The following is a 17,602-nucleotide window of genomic DNA, read 5'->3' on the forward strand; positions in this document are numbered from 1 at the left end:
TAAAAAACAGACATGGTTAAGATAATTATTGTCGAGTAAATCATAGAGTTGACAATTAAAGATCCAAGTGTCTCTGTGTTAGCGTAGTGTGTTGTTATTTCCTGGGTATAAACGTGAAGGGCTCTCCTTCTAGACTCTATAGTTACCCTGTGCTGCCTACTCCAAAACAGAAATCACCTTTCACTGGTCTAAAGTGATCTTCCAGCTGCACCTAAGATAAATCGTGCTTCACGTGGTACGTGGGAAGTCGTGTAGACAAAATGTTCACTGTTCCAAGTCATCGTGTCATGCTGAAGTAGCTCAGCTGTGATAGAGTTAGACTCAACATATAAAGGTCTTTGGTTTGATCCCAGGTTTCGGGAGGAAAATTTGAACCATTTAGTGGTTAGAGAAGCAGCTTTAGTACCATAAGATCACAGTTAAATGCAAAAGGAAAATAAAATTAAATCAACTGTAGCACACAAGAACACCATGACTGGTCAGCTGCTGGCATCCAAAGTTTAGAAGTTCATCTTCCTCAGACACATTGTAAAACAACAAACTAAATTCCTTTCTAAGTACATCCCACGTGTACATGTTGTAATATGCTTTCTTTTCACCAATCAGCCACAACATTAAAACCGCTGGCAGGAGAAGTGAATACAGTTGACTGTCTTGTGAGAATATAATGTTATGCTGGGAAACCTTTGGACCTAGTGTTCACATGATATACATAAATACCAGACCAGGCACCTCCGCCCCAGAGCAATGACAGTCCTTGATGGCAGCAGCCATGCCCAGCAGGATGCAGCCTGACACAGGCACACACACAACAAAAACGGTTTAGGAGTTACTCAAAAAAACACAAAGAGCAGCACAAGGTGTTGACCTGGCCTCATCGTCTGGATGATCCACAGAGGCCCCTCCCTTCAACCCATAGGAACCAAAAGTCCCCCACTAACAACATCCTGTTTCCAGACACCACAGGCCACCATCAAAAGGCCCATGTCCATTTTCTGGTGAATCACAATTACGTTGGCGGCACTAGTGAGACCTACACGATATTAGACAGGTGGTCATAATGTTATGCCTGATCAGTGTAGTATATTACATCCACTGTCAGGACAGACAAACCAAGGAACCGTTTGGGGCCCTTTGCAAAAATGGTATATTTTGAAATGCCACGAACCCAACCTTTTCAAGGCCCTACAGTGCACAATAGTCAATCTGCCTCATAACAGATTTCACTACTTTGGACTGGGGATCATGCATATGTCTGTGCCATGGACTCTCAAGAACCTAGCATCAGCCCTGACCACATCAAACAACTATTTTAATGACCTACAACTCACCAGTTAAATTTGCAACCGACAGCTGCTAGCTGCTCACTTATTACTAATTTACCACACAATAAGTTATTTCAGTAGGTGCAGAGCTCTCTCTTTCTGTCCTTCAGGGGGGCATGCAAAAACCAAAGTGTTTACATGTCTTCCCGCCCCGTAGGTAGGCTACAACATGTTGCCTTGAGCCTAATTTAAAGGAGCACATATCACAGCAGGGCTCAGATGGCCCTCTGCGAGCCTCACGTCCTTGCTGAGTTAGTTCAGCCTGTAATTGCCAGCTTTGGAACATGGAACACATCCCTGGCTTATGTGGTTGTGTCGGGCATTGCCTGCTTTCTCTTTAACGTGCCATGCTCAAGACGAAACACAAAACCCGGGCTGCTGCGTTTAAGCCTCGTGCGCATCTGTGCGAGCGCGGCGGCGGCGGATCACAGCGACCGCAAGTTGCTGCTGGCTTCTGTTCAGGTGTGTTTGCTTTGAAAATGACACGGCTCAGTGTTACAAGACAGAAGGAGAGAAAGTGTGTGATTCTAGACACTATGGTTCAGTGGAGCAAAGTTTCCTGCAGGCTGTCGACGTCGGCAGCCGTGCCTTCGAAAGCTTTTGCGGCTTACCTTTGTATGAAAGCTTCATGCGTGGTGAGGAGGACGAGGAGGAGGAGGAGGAGGAGGAAGAGGAGGAGGAGGAGGATGAGGATGGGGGGGCGGCGGCGCGCGGCATGTTGCTGGACGAGGCGTGGGCGGCGGCCAGCCCCAGCAGTAACAGCGAGCTGCAGGTGACCATCATGGCCGCCATCATCATCATCATGGTCATCATCTTGGCACGGTTCAAAAAACAAACTCGAGGAACGTTTGCGGGGGTTTAGTGTTTCGTGTTGTTGTGATACAGTCCTCCTCTGATTCAGAGGTGCTGTATTAAAAGTAGTAACCTGCCTTTTAAGGGCTTTATGACAGATCCTCTTTTAGCTCTGTGGCTTCTAGTCTCTCCCAGTCTTCCTTTTAAGGGTAATCTTTAAAACGTCCTCTCTTGGCCTATCCCGCCGCTCTTCTCGCGAAGTTCACTTCTCGAGTCCAGGAGAGTCACAGAGGGCATCAAAGCCTAAAAATAGAGACAGAAAGAGGAGAGGATTTAGAAATATGCACTGCAAGCATAAAACATTTGCTTGTGCCAGGGATGCCCCCATACACACACACGCACACAGACGCACACACGCACACACACTGGCATCTGAGGTATATTTAGTTATAGAGTCAGATTGATTGATGCCCTTGCCAGGCTGTGTTAATGCCAGCTTCCATTATGGCAACAACACTATAATCTGTTCACATTACAGCGAGACTCGGGCACAGTATCCAAAACACACACACACACACACTGACCACGGTGATGAAGACTTTATGTGAGTGTGTGTGTTAGAGATACGCTGCCAAGCATCTCCACGACGTCTGTGTCCCTGCCAGCTGAGAGCAGCGCCGCCCCCCTCCCTTTCTCCCTCCGCCCCGGCAGACGGTGTCACCGTGAGATCTCTGCGTCGCTGAGGTCTAATGAGCCGACGGTGACGTGGATGGATGGACGGATGAATGGATGAGCGCATGAGCGCATCGGCGCCCAACAGAAAGTCACTTGTGCGTCAGTCCAGCAGCACAGCGGGATGGACTTTCTTTTTTTTTTTTTTTTTGCAGTTGCACACTTGAATGCACAGGTACAACTGTTAATTAGAGCTGTTGTTTTTTTTCTTTTTATATATGATCTTATTTCCACACGCCGTCTATAGCCCCCTCAGTTGTTTTAGTGTAATGCTGACTTCCTGTCAACTGAGTGGGACTGTAGTAACATAACTTCTGTAAAGCTATTAAAGAGCCGGAGTTTAATTTAACATGACAGCTTTTTATTGTTTTCATAAGTCTCCCCAATAACTTTGACGTTCAGCTCCGGCGCTGCACCGGAGCAGGAATGAGGTCACAGGTTTGTCGGTCCACATTTATATGAATGTTGCGTTGTAAAAAAGTGTGCATTGGACACACACACACACCTCTCATTCAGTACTTTGGACCCTGTGGTCGGATGGTAAACAATAAAGCCTTTCACTAGAAACAGTCTCCTTTTATTATGTTGCACCTCACAGTTGGCACTCATTAACAGGCAGACAGTCGGCTTTTCCCCCCACTTCAATCTTCAGTAACAATCACTGCACTTCATCTATAAGCCTGAAAAAAAAAAAAACTCTGGTGTGTCTTGGAGAGAAATCAGCGGTGCTCTGGTTTCTTAGAGACTGGATGTTTCTACTGATGAAAGGAACATTTTTTTTTTTTTTTTTTAAATGAGAGACTTCACGTGCTTAAAGAGGAACATGTGAGCACATTTTAAACGTCAGCCGAACGTCAACTGATTCTGTTGCCGGTTCCCAAATGATCTTTCAAATCAATTAGGTATAGCGAGGTATAGCCCCTAGATTTTAGAAATGTTGAAGCCATATGAGGGATAAACTCAATGTGCATGTGACAGGAGCACCCAAACTCCGTGCACAGTGTTAATGTAACATCTGTTTTACATGAAAAGCTGCAGGATGATGCTCCAGCAGAAAAGAAGCCATAGATTTGCTTTGTTTATCAAGATATATTAAGTGTTCGCAGTTGATGGAGGAGCTCTGATTGATAATTAGTGTCCAGAGCTGGACACGGTGTTGTCTCAACCCTCTTTAAAGCATGCGAGTTTTCAGATAAATCTTCTAAAATTGTTCTCATTCATTGGTAGAACTTTATATTGCTCTCTAAGTTTCCGGTTCAGCTACCACAGAAAAGCTGCGGTGACCACTTTAAAGTCCAAATATGAATGCCAAAACATGGTAAAATGAGAAAATACACAAAGACTCCACACTCACATACACACAGAGAGAGACACACACACACGCAGACCCATCTAGGCTGTTGGCACAGTGGTTTATGAATAATGGAGCTATTGAGGCGTGGAGACAGGAGAGCTCTCATAAGCTCATGGCTCCGAGGCCACAACACAACAGGCCGGAGCTTAATAGGAACATAAACTCCCGCATACCCTGCAGTATGTAAACACACACACACACACACACGCACTCACACACCACACACACATTCGTGAATGGACAAAAGCGCGCATGCAAAACCTCGAGCAGAACGCGATCTCGCATCTTCTGTTTTCACCGTGGCAACTACTTTCACCGTGGTGCTCTGGTTCAGGTTTAGGGCAAAAGAGACGAAAGAAATTCTGTGCGTCTTCCCTCTGAACTCAGTCAAGAAAACGCTGCGGTATTTCGAGGAACCGGGACGTCAGCGTTCTCAGCTGCAGCTCTGTGACACGCAAACAGAAACACATGAGCATGAGACACGTCACAGTTCCCGGGTATGACGGTGGCTGCAGTGAAGCCCTCACACTCCTGTCCACTGCTATAAAAGGAACTACCGCTGTGTGTGTATGTGTGTGTGTTGCAGTGTCTCTAGTGTGTGTGTCTTCTCATTTGCCGTCATAAGCCTACGTATCCGTCCTTGCACATCCTCGTTTTTATAGTGAGGCCCAGAGAAGGGGAAGCATTAGGGGTGGAAAAAATATCAATATGGCAATATATCGCAATATTCTTTCTTCCGATACAATATTGATTTTGAATGTCTCAATATCAATTTTAAAATGAATTGAATTATCACTGTCATCCAATGTACATATACACAACCTATATTTTGAAGTATGTAAAACATTGCAATATATCGCAATATCATAATATCGCAATAATGTATCGTATCGCGATATGCATCAAGTATCATGATGTGCATCGTATTATGAAGTCCATGCCAATACCCATCCCTATTGAGCATGCACTTTTACATACATGGATGCAGGAGCACATATCCTCGTCTACAAACCCGTCCTTCTCAGCACTTATATCTGCAAACTCTCTCTCTCACACACACATACACGCAAATACACAAGCTCCGTGCATGTTCCATAATGCATCTTAATAAAAAAGCCATTGGGGCCGCTGACACTTGCATTCAGTTCAGCTTCAATAGACATAGAGCAGCAGCAGCGTGCCAAGAGGGAGTGGATTAAAATTAAAGAGAAAGACAGAGGGAGAGATCCTAGTGGGGGGCAGGGGGGGCAAGCCGTCCTGTCAGAAACCAGCCTAAATAGAGACGGGCGCACAAAGCGGCCCACCTCCGGGGTGAGACGGGCCTTTCAGAGCGAGGTTAGAGTGCAACTATACAGTACTGCAGGCGATGATGAATGAGTGAGTGAGATATCGGCGTTCCTCCGCCACCACAGGTCAGAAGAGGAGAAGGAGGGAGATATGAGGAGAGTCAGGGCAAGAAAGAAAAGTTTGAAGATGAACTGTTGACGAAGCGTAAAAATCTGAAAGATGGAGAGAGGGATCCAACAGGAGGGAGGGGGTGATGCTGAAGGGGAGGGGAAAGACAAAAGGAGAAAAGTATAAGTGGAGGGAATGAATGAAAGAACAAAATAAAGACGTTCAGCAGGCAGCCTGCAGCATGCATGTAGTCCCACGGAAGAAAAAAAAAAGAGAATGTGATGGAGGAAGGGAGGGAGGGAGAGAGGGAGGAAGGGAGGGAGAAGAAAACGAGGCGAGAGGTGATGGAGAGAAAGGAGTCAATTGTTTTCGCCTGTGCAGAGAAAAGCTTTTCCCTGGCCTGTGACCAACAAGACTAAGCCTCCCTGCAACTGAGAAATGAAAGGCGGGAGGGATGGATGGATGGATGGACGGATAAAGAGGAAGAATGAGGGAGGGCTGTGAGCTTTACTGAGCAAAATGACTGGAAACAGCAGGTAACTGGTGGCTTTTGCACCAGTTCATTTGATACGGGGGGAGGCGGTGGGGGCACGAGGACGGCGGGTCAAAGTATTGGTTCTGAGTGAGACTTGAGAAGTCTTTATTCGATGGCTGTATTTTAGGTTGCGCTACATTATAAGAAGAAGACAGAAAAGTGAAAAAAGAGCAACACGAGTAGAGTTGCCAGCGATCCGTTAAAGCTCGCTGTATTTGAATTACCGTAACTTAGTGATTTGTTGAAGTTGTGGTTTTGGAAGACCTTTGAGTCATCTCCAGGGAATAATTTTTTTTTACCAACAAATTCCTCCAAACAACAGCTCTCTCTTTTTAAGTCTTGCGTCTTTCCCCAACCTGCAGCAGTGCATCATCATTACCGTAATGGCAGCTTTTTTTGTCCAGAAAGTGCAACTTCTCAGTGTTCAGCCTTCAGATCTTTTTGTGAGCACAGGTGGATGTTTAGGTCTTAAAGGGTTAAGTAAAAGGTCTCAGATGTGTTTCCTCTGCGGTTGTACACACCATCTAGCTGCTCTGACTTATTTTCTCTTTTCTGGACTAGTAACAAGTTCAACATTTATCAGGTCTAACTCCAACATGAACCTCTCGGTTCATTTGCTCCCAAGTTGCTTTTCGTTGGACGAAGTTCTTACAACTTAAGTTCCTACATCTTTCATTACAGGAACCTTAGGAACCAGGAGCTGAGGCTTCCTGAGATGTGCCCCCACCTTCCCTGGCGTCCTCTACCCTCGTCAATTTCATACCTTGTCTTTGACAACTTTTTCTTCTTTCATCCCCCCCTACCTCTCCCATCCTTCCGTCAATTTCCCCTCACTTCCTGTCCATAAAACTTCCTTGCATCAATTTGAGGTGTGGTCTTTGTTAGTGAACCTAGTTGAAGGGTGAGGAAGCAGAGTGAATGTTTGACCTGACTATCAAAGAGTTAATTATCATTTAATTTCATCTGAACTGGAAGTTTCCTGCCACCTCCCTCTTTCCTTCTAGTAATTTACAGCTGTTCATAAGTTGCTCGCCATAAAGGCCTAATAACAATGACACAGATATTAAGTTTAATCATTTATCTTGAGGCTTGGTTTTAGGGTTAAAGGTGGAAATCACATCTTGTCTACGCTTGCGTGTAATTGCGATGGTTACAGTTAAGCGAGAGCATCCACAGGCCGAATGTGTCCTCACAAGCACTGCGTAGTCCGAGCGCAGAGAGCATGAAGGAAGTTGGACGTCGAGCTTAACAACATTTCCACCTCGGCTGCTGAAGCAAGTCCAACTGCAATCACGCCATAGTGTAAAGCATCGCTGTGTTTTGATTTAGCTCAGATGATTCTTCAGATATGGAAATGCTTGGCTCGTGCATCTGACTGTTTCACTCGTGCAGAGGGGGAAGAAAAGGTACGAAGGCGTCTCAGGTGTGCAAAGAGGAGCAGCAGCAGGTGATGCACATGAGTAAAGAGGGGGCAAAAAAGAAGGGAATGGAAGAAAAAAAAGTATAATTTTTACATCGACAGCAGCTGCAGCGGATTATAGCCCGGGAGAATTTTTGCTTTGTGCCGAGGAACAAGCAGGTGAGCGTTGCCTCATTTCTCCTGAAAACCCTCAAAAAATAAACAGAGATTGATAAAGACAAGACCACCAATGGCGAGTAAGAAGTCAGTTAAACACTGTTCAGTGTCATAATTGTAATGTAAATGATCCGTGCACGGTATTTAGACAGATGATAAAAAAAACGTTTTGTGAGAGAATTCAAGTTAAATTAAAAGTCACATAAAAGCCTTGTGAGTGGTTTACACAGAAATACAAGGTACAAAGACATTAAAGGTTGATTCTTTATCCCCCGTATAAAGCAGCCTAAGTAGAGTCTTATTTTCAGTTGAGTCTTGGGACATTGAAAGAGAAGATTTACATTACACACACACACAGACACACACACACACAAAACAAGCAAAGCCAAAAGTGACAACCACTCTTTAAGGGATTTAAGTTGAGAAAACAGTGGGAAAGAAACAAGCGAGACAGTTCGAGGCCGAGACACCGGCCGCTGTGAAAGGGACTGATTGAATGAAGGAGCCGGGGAGGCTGCAGCGCTCTGCTGGTTGCTGGGAGCGAGCCAGCGTCGCGAGCAGAAAGTTTCCCAGCCGACCAACCGTTTGTTTTAGAGCATTCTCATTATTCACGACGGTGCAAAGAAATATTGCATCAGGGAAAAGCAAAAAAAAAACAATGACATCCCTCCAGGCTTGAGCTCATAGAACTCTTACTCATGGTGACGGATATCTTCTGAAACTTTTGAGGAGTTCTGCAAGCATAATGAGGCCAGAGAGACGTGTTAAAGATGAAGTGGTATAAAAATCGCTGTGGTCAATGAACTTGTCGGCTAGAAACTCTGAAATAAGAGACAATGCAGGAGCCACTCGGGCGAGGGCAGCGTGCTGGTGGCCGGCCATTTGGCTGTGAAGCCCAGAAGCAGCAGTAAGTCAGGACCTTACAGAGCAGCCTCGGGTCTCCTGCCTGGATCGACTCCAAACTGCTCTCCGAGGAAAGACAACTCACTCGACTCCCCTAAAGCGAGCACATTTCAACGCGGTTCTCTAAAGAGAAAAGTCCACATGTCATCGGCACGACTTTTAAAAAGAGATATGTGGGTTTTTAATCGCTCTGGAGCGACACAGCTACATGAGATCGGGTTGCAGGAGGAAGACAGCACGGATCAGCGGACGGCGTTATTTCATCATCTCATCCTCTCTGCACCTGACTGAGTTCACTGCCACAAATTGTTTCTTTGCCACATTCATCTTATCACAGTCGTGGGGATGCAACCGGTGATCCTAAATGTCCACACAAACTCACCTGCTCCGTCCAACTTCTTCATCTGGGTGACCCAAATTCCACAAGGGTTCAGATTATTCCCGGGTTTGGATCAGCATCCACCTGAGCCCAACATGCCTCTGACGGCACTGACGGTTTCCATCGTCACAGCGCGGTTTTGTTCTCCTTTAACTTCTCGTGGTGTTTTCCATTCAATAAGAAAACCAAATGCCCACATGAGACGAGACTTCTCTGCTTCACCCACTCACAGGACATCTACTCACAGTCACCGAGTTATTGCCATGTGCTTCCAGAATACCCATAATTAAGCCGCGTCATGTCCAAATTCAGAGAGGAAGTATAGAAAAGTTTGGGTATAACGTACAGTCCCAGAGTAGGAAAAAAGTAGCGGGATAAATAGAAGTTTGAGGCAGGTAGAAATTCCTGTTAAGATCGGTAATTCCAGTGATGGGAATGGTGCCTGGAGGGCACAGAGAGAGTAGCAGCAGCGACAGCAGCAGTAGCAGAGTCCCACTTTGGTGCAAGTAAGAAAATAAAAAATAAAAAGTCCAATGAGTCTTTAAAAAAAAAAAAGCTGAGTTAAAAAGCAGCGCAGTCAGATCTGAGTATTCCCCCGTCTGCCGTCAGCTCCACTGATGAACGGCTGCACTTCAGGTCCACTTAGAAAAACACACAAACCCTATGCACACACATAAAACTCTTCTTAACACACAAGCGCAAGGAGTTTTCGCGCAAACACACACACACACAGAGTTTTCACAGGAGCCGAGCGGAGTAGACGTGCTCAGAGGGAGAGCAGGCTGGAATAATGGATTTATTTCAAGAAGGGGGAGAGAAAGAGAGAGAGAGAGAGGGAGAGGGAGGGGTTGGAGAGAGGAGGAGAAGGTGGGAGGTGAGAGCAGAGGCGTGGAAAGGGGCAGTGACTCGCACAGCGGTATTGTGAGAATGTGTGCACGCGCTACTGTATCTACAGTCCGTGTGTTGGCACTTGTGTGAGGTCTGACTCCGTTATTGAGAACATTAAACCTTAATTCAACGGAACAGACAAACACAATCCGCACTTGTGACTTGAACTGAAGTCACTGTTGAAAACTCGCTGTGTGATTCTGTGACCGGGACAGCCATGTGTCAAGGATCAAATGATCCTAATGTGACTGCTGCTGCCCATTAAACGCTTAAAGTGATCTTGGCTGAGGCTGAAAAGTTGGAGTGTCCGTGAAAAACCAAAATATGATCATGTGAATTAAGCTAACATGCACCGATCAGGCATAACATTATGACCACCTTCCTAATATTGTGTAGGTCCCCCTTGTGCCTCCAAAACAGTTGTGGTTCATTAGAGAATGGACATGAGCCTTCTGGGGTGTCCTGAGGATGTTGTTAGCGGGGACTTTAAGTTCTATGGATGGAGGGGAGGGGCCTCTGTGGATTGTCCCACAGACACTTGATCGGTTTGTGATCTGGTGAACTTGAAGCCCAAGTCAACAAGTTGTGCTTCTTTTCATTATTGGGACCCCTTACCTACTATATGTGTTCTGTATTAAACTCGGCCTAGTGGTATTTATAAATATACATTATACATAGTTCATACATACATATTGTGGCTGTGCATTTGGATTTCACCTGGGGACTGAATAGGGTCTTGGCCAATTGCGGGGACCCTCACAGAGTCTGCGTGTAATATGCGGCCTCGTGATTGGCTCGGCAGCAAAAGGGGCAGAGCCTGCTGTGTACAGGAGGCTTAGATTAGGTTTAGTGTGGCGCTGCTGAGTCAGATCCCGTATCGGTGAATGAGTGAAGTGCTGACTGATGGATAACTTAATCTGCCTCCATTTATCTCTTTGCTAAGATATGTTGGATTCATCTAATGTGTATTTAAAGACATTTAAATTTCTGTTAGAAAACTATGGGGGAAAATTTTAAAAATAAATAAATAAATATATATGTATATATAAAAATGTCCAATCAACCAAAGATTTTGCAACCCCCTTGCAGTACCTCTGCAGAGTCCCTAGGGGTTGCGGCTTTAAGACTTATGTCTTAAGGCATTTTTGTGTGTGTGCCTATGTCAGGCTTCATCCTGCTGCCTTCACAGAGTGTCATTGTTATGGATTAGGGGCGTCTGAGGGTGCCAGGCCCAAAGGTCTCTCAGAAGAACATTGTATTGCCACAAGATGATCAATGTTATTTACTTCACAGGTCATAATGTTATGCCTGATCAGTGCATATTGTAAGAATCGTGTTGCTTAAACATTACTCGAGCTTCTATGGCTCCTACATTGGGCATGTTTCAACAGCTCCATGTATAACTACGACACTCTCCCATCCTTCACTAAATAAAACCAGCCCGAACAAACTTGAAGACTGACCCAGAAAATCTTTGCCAGATCATAATCAGTTGTCAGCAGAGTGCGTCCAGATCAACGTTTCGCCACAAAAGTGTTCACGGGTAGGAAAGTTTATCTGTCTTTCCAAGATATCGAGCATCTGTTTTGAAGAAATGAAAGACAACTTCACACGAAAAACTTCTTTGACTGATAAAGTCACGCAATGTGTCTCAATGCTCCAGGCCTGCCATCAGCCTGGTGGATTTGCTGGAAGGAAGCAAAGTCTTAGATGACGTTTCCTTCTGGTAAATGTTTGGACAATTGTGCATCTGCGTCACATGTCAGTAAACCTTATGAGGCCATCATAAGGTCTTGTTGCCTTCACTGTGTCACTTTAAAGTTTGGATTACGTCAACTTGGTACCTGCCCACTTTGTGGCACCTATCATCGTTACAACTGCGGAAAACCAAGTATACAGATGTATTAAGATAGCACCGCATTTGGAAAAAAATTACCACAAACAGACACAAAGATTTCCTGATACGTGAGAATGACCTGAAGCAAGATAAGCTGCCGTGTCTACTGTAGGAGGGTAATTGAGGTACATTTATAGCACATGAGGGTTTACATCATCCCGCGCACATATCAGAGTTGAAGTATGGGTCAGCTATTCATGATACCCAGCCCCTGAAAACACAACATGAAGGAGGGAGAAAATGGACACATGCACACAAAGTTATGCAAGGTTTGGCTCTGAGAGCTTGTTTTTTAATTTGTTTGTAAGTCAGCTGCAATGTATTCCTTTGATGATACGTTTTCACGAGGTAAAAGGAAAGTATGAAAGCCTCCATTCAACGTGTCAAGCAACTCCCGCAGCATGATCCACTCCTCCGCCGTCTATTAAAACGGGACGCTCGGTTCACCACAAACACTAGTTTTATTAACAGACTTTTAGAGGTTTGTAGAGGGTTATAGAGTTACAGGATGTCGTTACTTCGCAGCGGCCTGTCAGTGAGCAGGCTAAAATAATCTTTCTAATCCTAAAACGTACACCAATCACCAGTCATATCATTATGACCACCTTCCTAATATTGTGTAGGTCTCCCTTATTGTCTCCGAAACTGTTGTTACTCATCAGAGAATGGACAGCGGTCATCGTGTCATCGCTATTGGGTGGGGGTTCCTGGTCTGGCCTAGGTCCACATGAATGCTAGGTCCAAAAGTTTCCCAGCAGAACATTGTATTCTCACAAGATGGCATTCACTTCTCCTCTCAGTGGTCATAATATTATGCCTGATTGTTACATTTTTCTGCTTGTCCCTAACCTAACCTGCAAAACCTGCAAGTTTTACACTGTACTGGACTGTGGCTGGAGATCTAGATGTGTCCATCGGTCACACAAAATGCCTTTATGTACAAAACGTGTTCTGTCATTTTACAAGTCTTCTGTTCTGGTCTTCATTCCAGTAGCAGGTGTGGCACTGCGCCTGGCAACCCGGACTCACATCCATTCACACACACACACACACACCTAGAAATCCACTCTCACCAGGTCAAGGGTCTCACATTAGTGGGTTCACTGAAGTATGTGTGTGTGTTGTCTTGGACGTTGCCGTCAGTTTTTCTCACAATGCACACTTATTTTCAGTGCTTTAATGCAAGGACATGCGCACAATTAAAACTAGCCCTGTGTGTATGTTGTCAGCCTACTGCCCGCCCCCTGCTGACCTGTCTGTCATAAACCAGCCTGATGTCTCTACAGGCTGCAGAGAGGGCTCTGGGATCCTGACAAAGGCTTTTGTCTCATCTAACGCCTCAGTGAAACAGATGAGGGCTCAGTTTCCTAATAGCGTCTTAGTGAATCTTTGTTTTATTGCGAGTCACTGAACCGAAATGATCTTTAGATTGTGGTGGCGTCCACATCAGACCAGAGTCTCCCATACAGAAATCTCCCCTGTGGCCCTCTAACCTATTCATCATTCATGAAAACATTCCAAAAATAGTTGCATAAGGTAATGTACAACACATACTAACCTGAAACACTAACCCCTACTTAACTAACTACAACAAGTGGGTTTGTTGTTGAAGTGTTTTAGGTGGGTTGTGTTTGTGTAACCAGATGACCAGGAATGCTCACATGGCACCACTAATCACTGTACAAGATTATTTAAGCAATGGAAACATGTGAGTACAAGAGCTTGCTCTTTTTTACATTAAATTAAGTCGTTCTGCTACTCTTAAAGGGTGGGATTTATAAAAGGGACTCTGGACAGATCCGAAAGACGGTCCCAAAATACTAAAAAAAAATGGATAAATTCATTCATCTAAACTCAAGCTACTTTTGAAATAAGCTCACTGTTTAATATATGACACAAACATGTTTTTCCCTCAAGATTACTAAATTAAACCCAGAGATTATCGAAGCAATAAGATGATTAACTTACACATGTACTCACCCTGCGTTATGCAATGGCACAATGTGTTATACACAACATCGTACTCCACCAAAGACTCTCCGTATTACGTCATGCAAAAATACCTCTGTTTATTTCATTGCGTAAACACATGCTTGTAGCACTTACACCCACCAGGCAAAACATTGTGACCACTGCCTTGTGAAGTAACTAACACTGACCATCTTCAATTTGGGATGTTATCTTAGACATGTAGCACCCACCTAGACCAGACCAGACCCTCCCTATATCAATGACACTACTTGATGGCAGCAGCATGACCTGGCCTCCAAATTCACTCAACCCCAAAATGATCAAGTATCTGTATCAAACCTTCAGAAGGCCCATGTCTATTCTCCTATGAGTCACAACTGTTTTGGAGAGAGAAGGGAGACCTACAATATAAATATTAAGAAAGGTGGTCATAATGATATGCCTGATCAGTGTATATAATGCAATAAATATCTCCTCACAGGCTTCACTAACGCCAACCGTCCATGTGTAACTGTTCAAAGGCAACTGCCTCAAAGTTCCTTCCACCTTCTACTTCTGGTGCTATTAGAAAAATACAGTCAGTCTTTCTCAGTCAGGGGCACACCCTGGAACAACTGTATCGACTTTGTATTATGATTACTTGGTGACGTTAGGCATGGCCCCATGTGCGCCTATTACCGTATACTAATATTAATGTAGCAGTGAATCATTTTAAACAAAATACCCCGAATAAAAGGAAAACACTGGTGCTTCAGTGTTGAAAGTTTACGCTTCATTGACGTTAACGAGACCGTGCTGACTTTGAGAACCGTGCCTGCTAACACGAGTGCCGTGGAAGCAGGGTGTTGCCGTTGGAGGAGAAGTCCCTCAGTAAAACATTGAATCCAAGTGGTCACTTTACAAGTGTTGCCACAACATGCACGCATCTTAAGCAGCTGTGAACTTCAACAGCGTCCAGTCTAATTTTCTGAGCGACTTTTGAAGGGGTGCACGTTGTAGCTATGAGCAGATTTATATAGACTCCTTCAAAGGAAATGGCAACTGAATAATGGGGCTTTCACCGTTGTGCTGAACAACGTTTTTACACATAGCTACATTCAATAAACTCAAGAAACCAGCATGAAATGAACGTTCCGACCACAATTTGCACATGGCTTTATAACATGAAAGTTGTTGGGCCACAGGACTGGTTAAAGGGACAGTTCATGGAGATTCAAGATTCCTGTGCAGTGATACACTTGGTAATTTACCAGTTAGCCCCATTATACTTAAGAGAAGTCTCTAGAGAATAGGTCTTTAACAGTGGTAGCACAAGGAGGTCCAAAGTATTTGGATGATTAGACATTTTTTTTATATATTGCAATATTAGCAGAAGAGAAGTTAACAGTGTAGCTCGCTCCCATCACCATCCATACATCCAAGGTTAAATAACTTGTGTGCTGCTACATTTAACTATATTTAAAGTTAAAACTCGAATTTGTCAATTAGGTATGTTTATGTTTATGGCAGTTGCACGGCCACCCAACTGATACACACATTTAAAATAAAAAATGAATATCTGAACCTGTGTTTTATTTTACTAGTGTAATATTGCATGCAAAATGATAATAAAAGGCTGAGTTTAATATAGAACACATATAGTAGGTAGGGGGTCCCTACTTAATCTCTGCATCAGTTTGGGGGCCTTGGCCTGAAAAACGTTGAAGACCCCTGCCCTAGAGATAATATGTCCAATCCACACCACAAACATGTGTGGATAAAAAGCACTGCAGGTCAGAGGAAAAATATGTTCATTTCATTTCAAGGTGAGCTGTTGCTTTAACAGAATTAAGTTCCCTGAATGCACCACAGAGTACATTTTTGGCAGCCACTGCTGGCTTTGTTAAACCCGTGCCTCAATCCTATTTAGTCATTAGAATCTCATGCATAGATATGCTATTCATAACGTCTCTTTCAATTTAGCTGGATCGCGGTGATGAATATACGCGAGCACATTACACTGTTGCTACACCCTAATGAGGAATGCCTGCAAAGTCCTGGAGGACAGATGCAGCGTCAGGCGAGCTCCCCCGAAAAGTGAGGGAGGAACAATGGATTCAAATGACATGCAGTTACAGCGGGCTCTCCATACCCATAAAACGAATCTGACATTGGGGTGGTAAGACCTGCCAGCAGTGTTGCATTATTAACATTTGCTCAACAGATGCAGAAATTTCCACGCGGGCCTGCATGCCATGCCCGTAAAATTAGCTGCATGAAATAGCGTTGACCACAACCGGGAACCTTTCTCCTTCTTCGAGTGTGTTGAGGCCTCTGTGGGTGTTACACGCCAACCCGACATAAAACAAATACCAGCGCTAAGTGGTCATTAGCATCGTTAGAGCTCCGGAGCCTATTTTGGCAGCTGTGAAATCACACTAATCTCGTCTACACCTTTTGAGAACCACGTGGATGATTTTGGTGATCGAAATAAAAATAGAAAAGACAGTAATCAAGCCTTTCCTCGTTTCTCCATTCATGTTAGCTAGCCTCATGCATAGCATCTATCTTTATTAAATGTGTCCTGACGTGGCGTCCATGACATCGGCCCCTGACCTCCTGACACCACAGGGATTACGGGGGCCCCAGTGGAAAGTGGGAAGAATGGAAAAGTGAAAGAGAGAGTTACAGTTAGACAGAGGGAGAGGGGTTTTACTTGGGATCCCCCCCGAGGCACAGAAACCTGTAATCCTCCCTGTTTCACTTTGATGTGATCACACCCAACTGAAAGGACGGAGGATGGGGGTGGGAGTGGGGCGGCTGGACTGGTGTGAGCGGGTGCAGGGAGACTGACTCTGGTGCCAGGCGGCTCAGAGATGGGACGCACACTCTCATACACTCTGGCAGGCATGCAGTCACACACCATCTGGTTCAGAGGGGGTCATCGGGCGAATAAGACCACCTTCAAACATAAGCGCAGGCCTTAGCGACACATTTTCACACACACAGGCAGACAGAGAGCAGGTTGTGCAGGTCACCGAGTGGATTACAGCACCTTGCATGACCACGGCTTTGTCTCTTTCACACAAACACGCATGTACACACACACTTGCAATGGCAGTGTTTCTTGGTGGAATGCACACTGCTGCACTAGTTCCCACCGCAATTAAATCTAGCTGACTGGTCAGCACGAAGGCATGCTTCTACTAGCTGTGGTCAAAACCAAAAAGAATGATAATACATATAAACCACAACCATTGTGTTTGTCACTCTTGCAGAAGAAATGCAGAATTTGCCATCTTTTTTATCAGGCAGTGTGTTCAGAAAGCAGGCGCAGGCTGGTGTATTGCAAGGTGCCCTGTAATCCTGAGCCTCGCTTTAATCAAACCTTTGCAGTTGGTGCACTGTTGCTATCTCACAGGGAATTCATCACAGACACACATCACAGTGAGGGCTGATAAAAGACAACAACCAGGGAAATCACCTAGTAAAACACAACCTGTAAGCCTTCAGCCCGCACACAGAGAGCACATTTAAATGTTTTTAAAAAAGCCCACACACATCAGTTCCTCCATGCCACCATATGAGCCAAGTTCTTGATTTTTATTAATGTGTAAAATTTCAAGTTACATCTTTAGTGCATCCCATCCACATTTATCCATCTCCTAAGATCCATTTCCTGTGATATATGCTCCTAACATACACCGATTAGGCATAACATTATGACCACCTGCCTATTATTGTGCAGGGTGTCCTGTGATATCTGGCAACAGGATGTTGTCAGTGGGGGTCTTTTGGTCCTATGGCTTGAGGGGAGGGTCCTCTCTGGATCATACCACAGATACAGATCAGTTTGGGATCTAGGGAATTTGGAGG

General features: G+C 44.7%; 1 protein-coding gene across 3 annotated transcripts in view; it reads right to left on the reverse strand.

Moving 5' to 3' along the window:
- The window catches only part of sema3b (sema domain, immunoglobulin domain (Ig), short basic domain, secreted, (semaphorin) 3B), a 78,530-nt gene that overhangs the window by 24,403 nt on the left and 36,525 nt on the right, over positions 1 to 17,602 (reverse strand). For 2 of the 3 annotated variants that reach the window (XM_047583777.1, XM_047583760.1), the window contains one exon: positions 1,937 to 2,420. In XM_047583777.1, the coding sequence (XP_047439733.1) occupies positions 1,937 to 2,138 (202 nt within the window). In that variant the 5' untranslated portion in view covers positions 2,139 to 2,420. Of the gene's footprint in view, positions 1 to 1,936; positions 2,421 to 8,994; positions 9,766 to 17,602 lie in introns of those variants that run through there. The other variant, XM_047583769.1, reaches the window with a different exon arrangement.

This window comes from Mugil cephalus, chromosome 1, assembly GCF_022458985.1.
Source record: "Mugil cephalus isolate CIBA_MC_2020 chromosome 1, CIBA_Mcephalus_1.1, whole genome shotgun sequence".
Taxonomy (NCBI): Eukaryota; Metazoa; Chordata; class Actinopteri; order Mugiliformes; family Mugilidae; genus Mugil; species Mugil cephalus.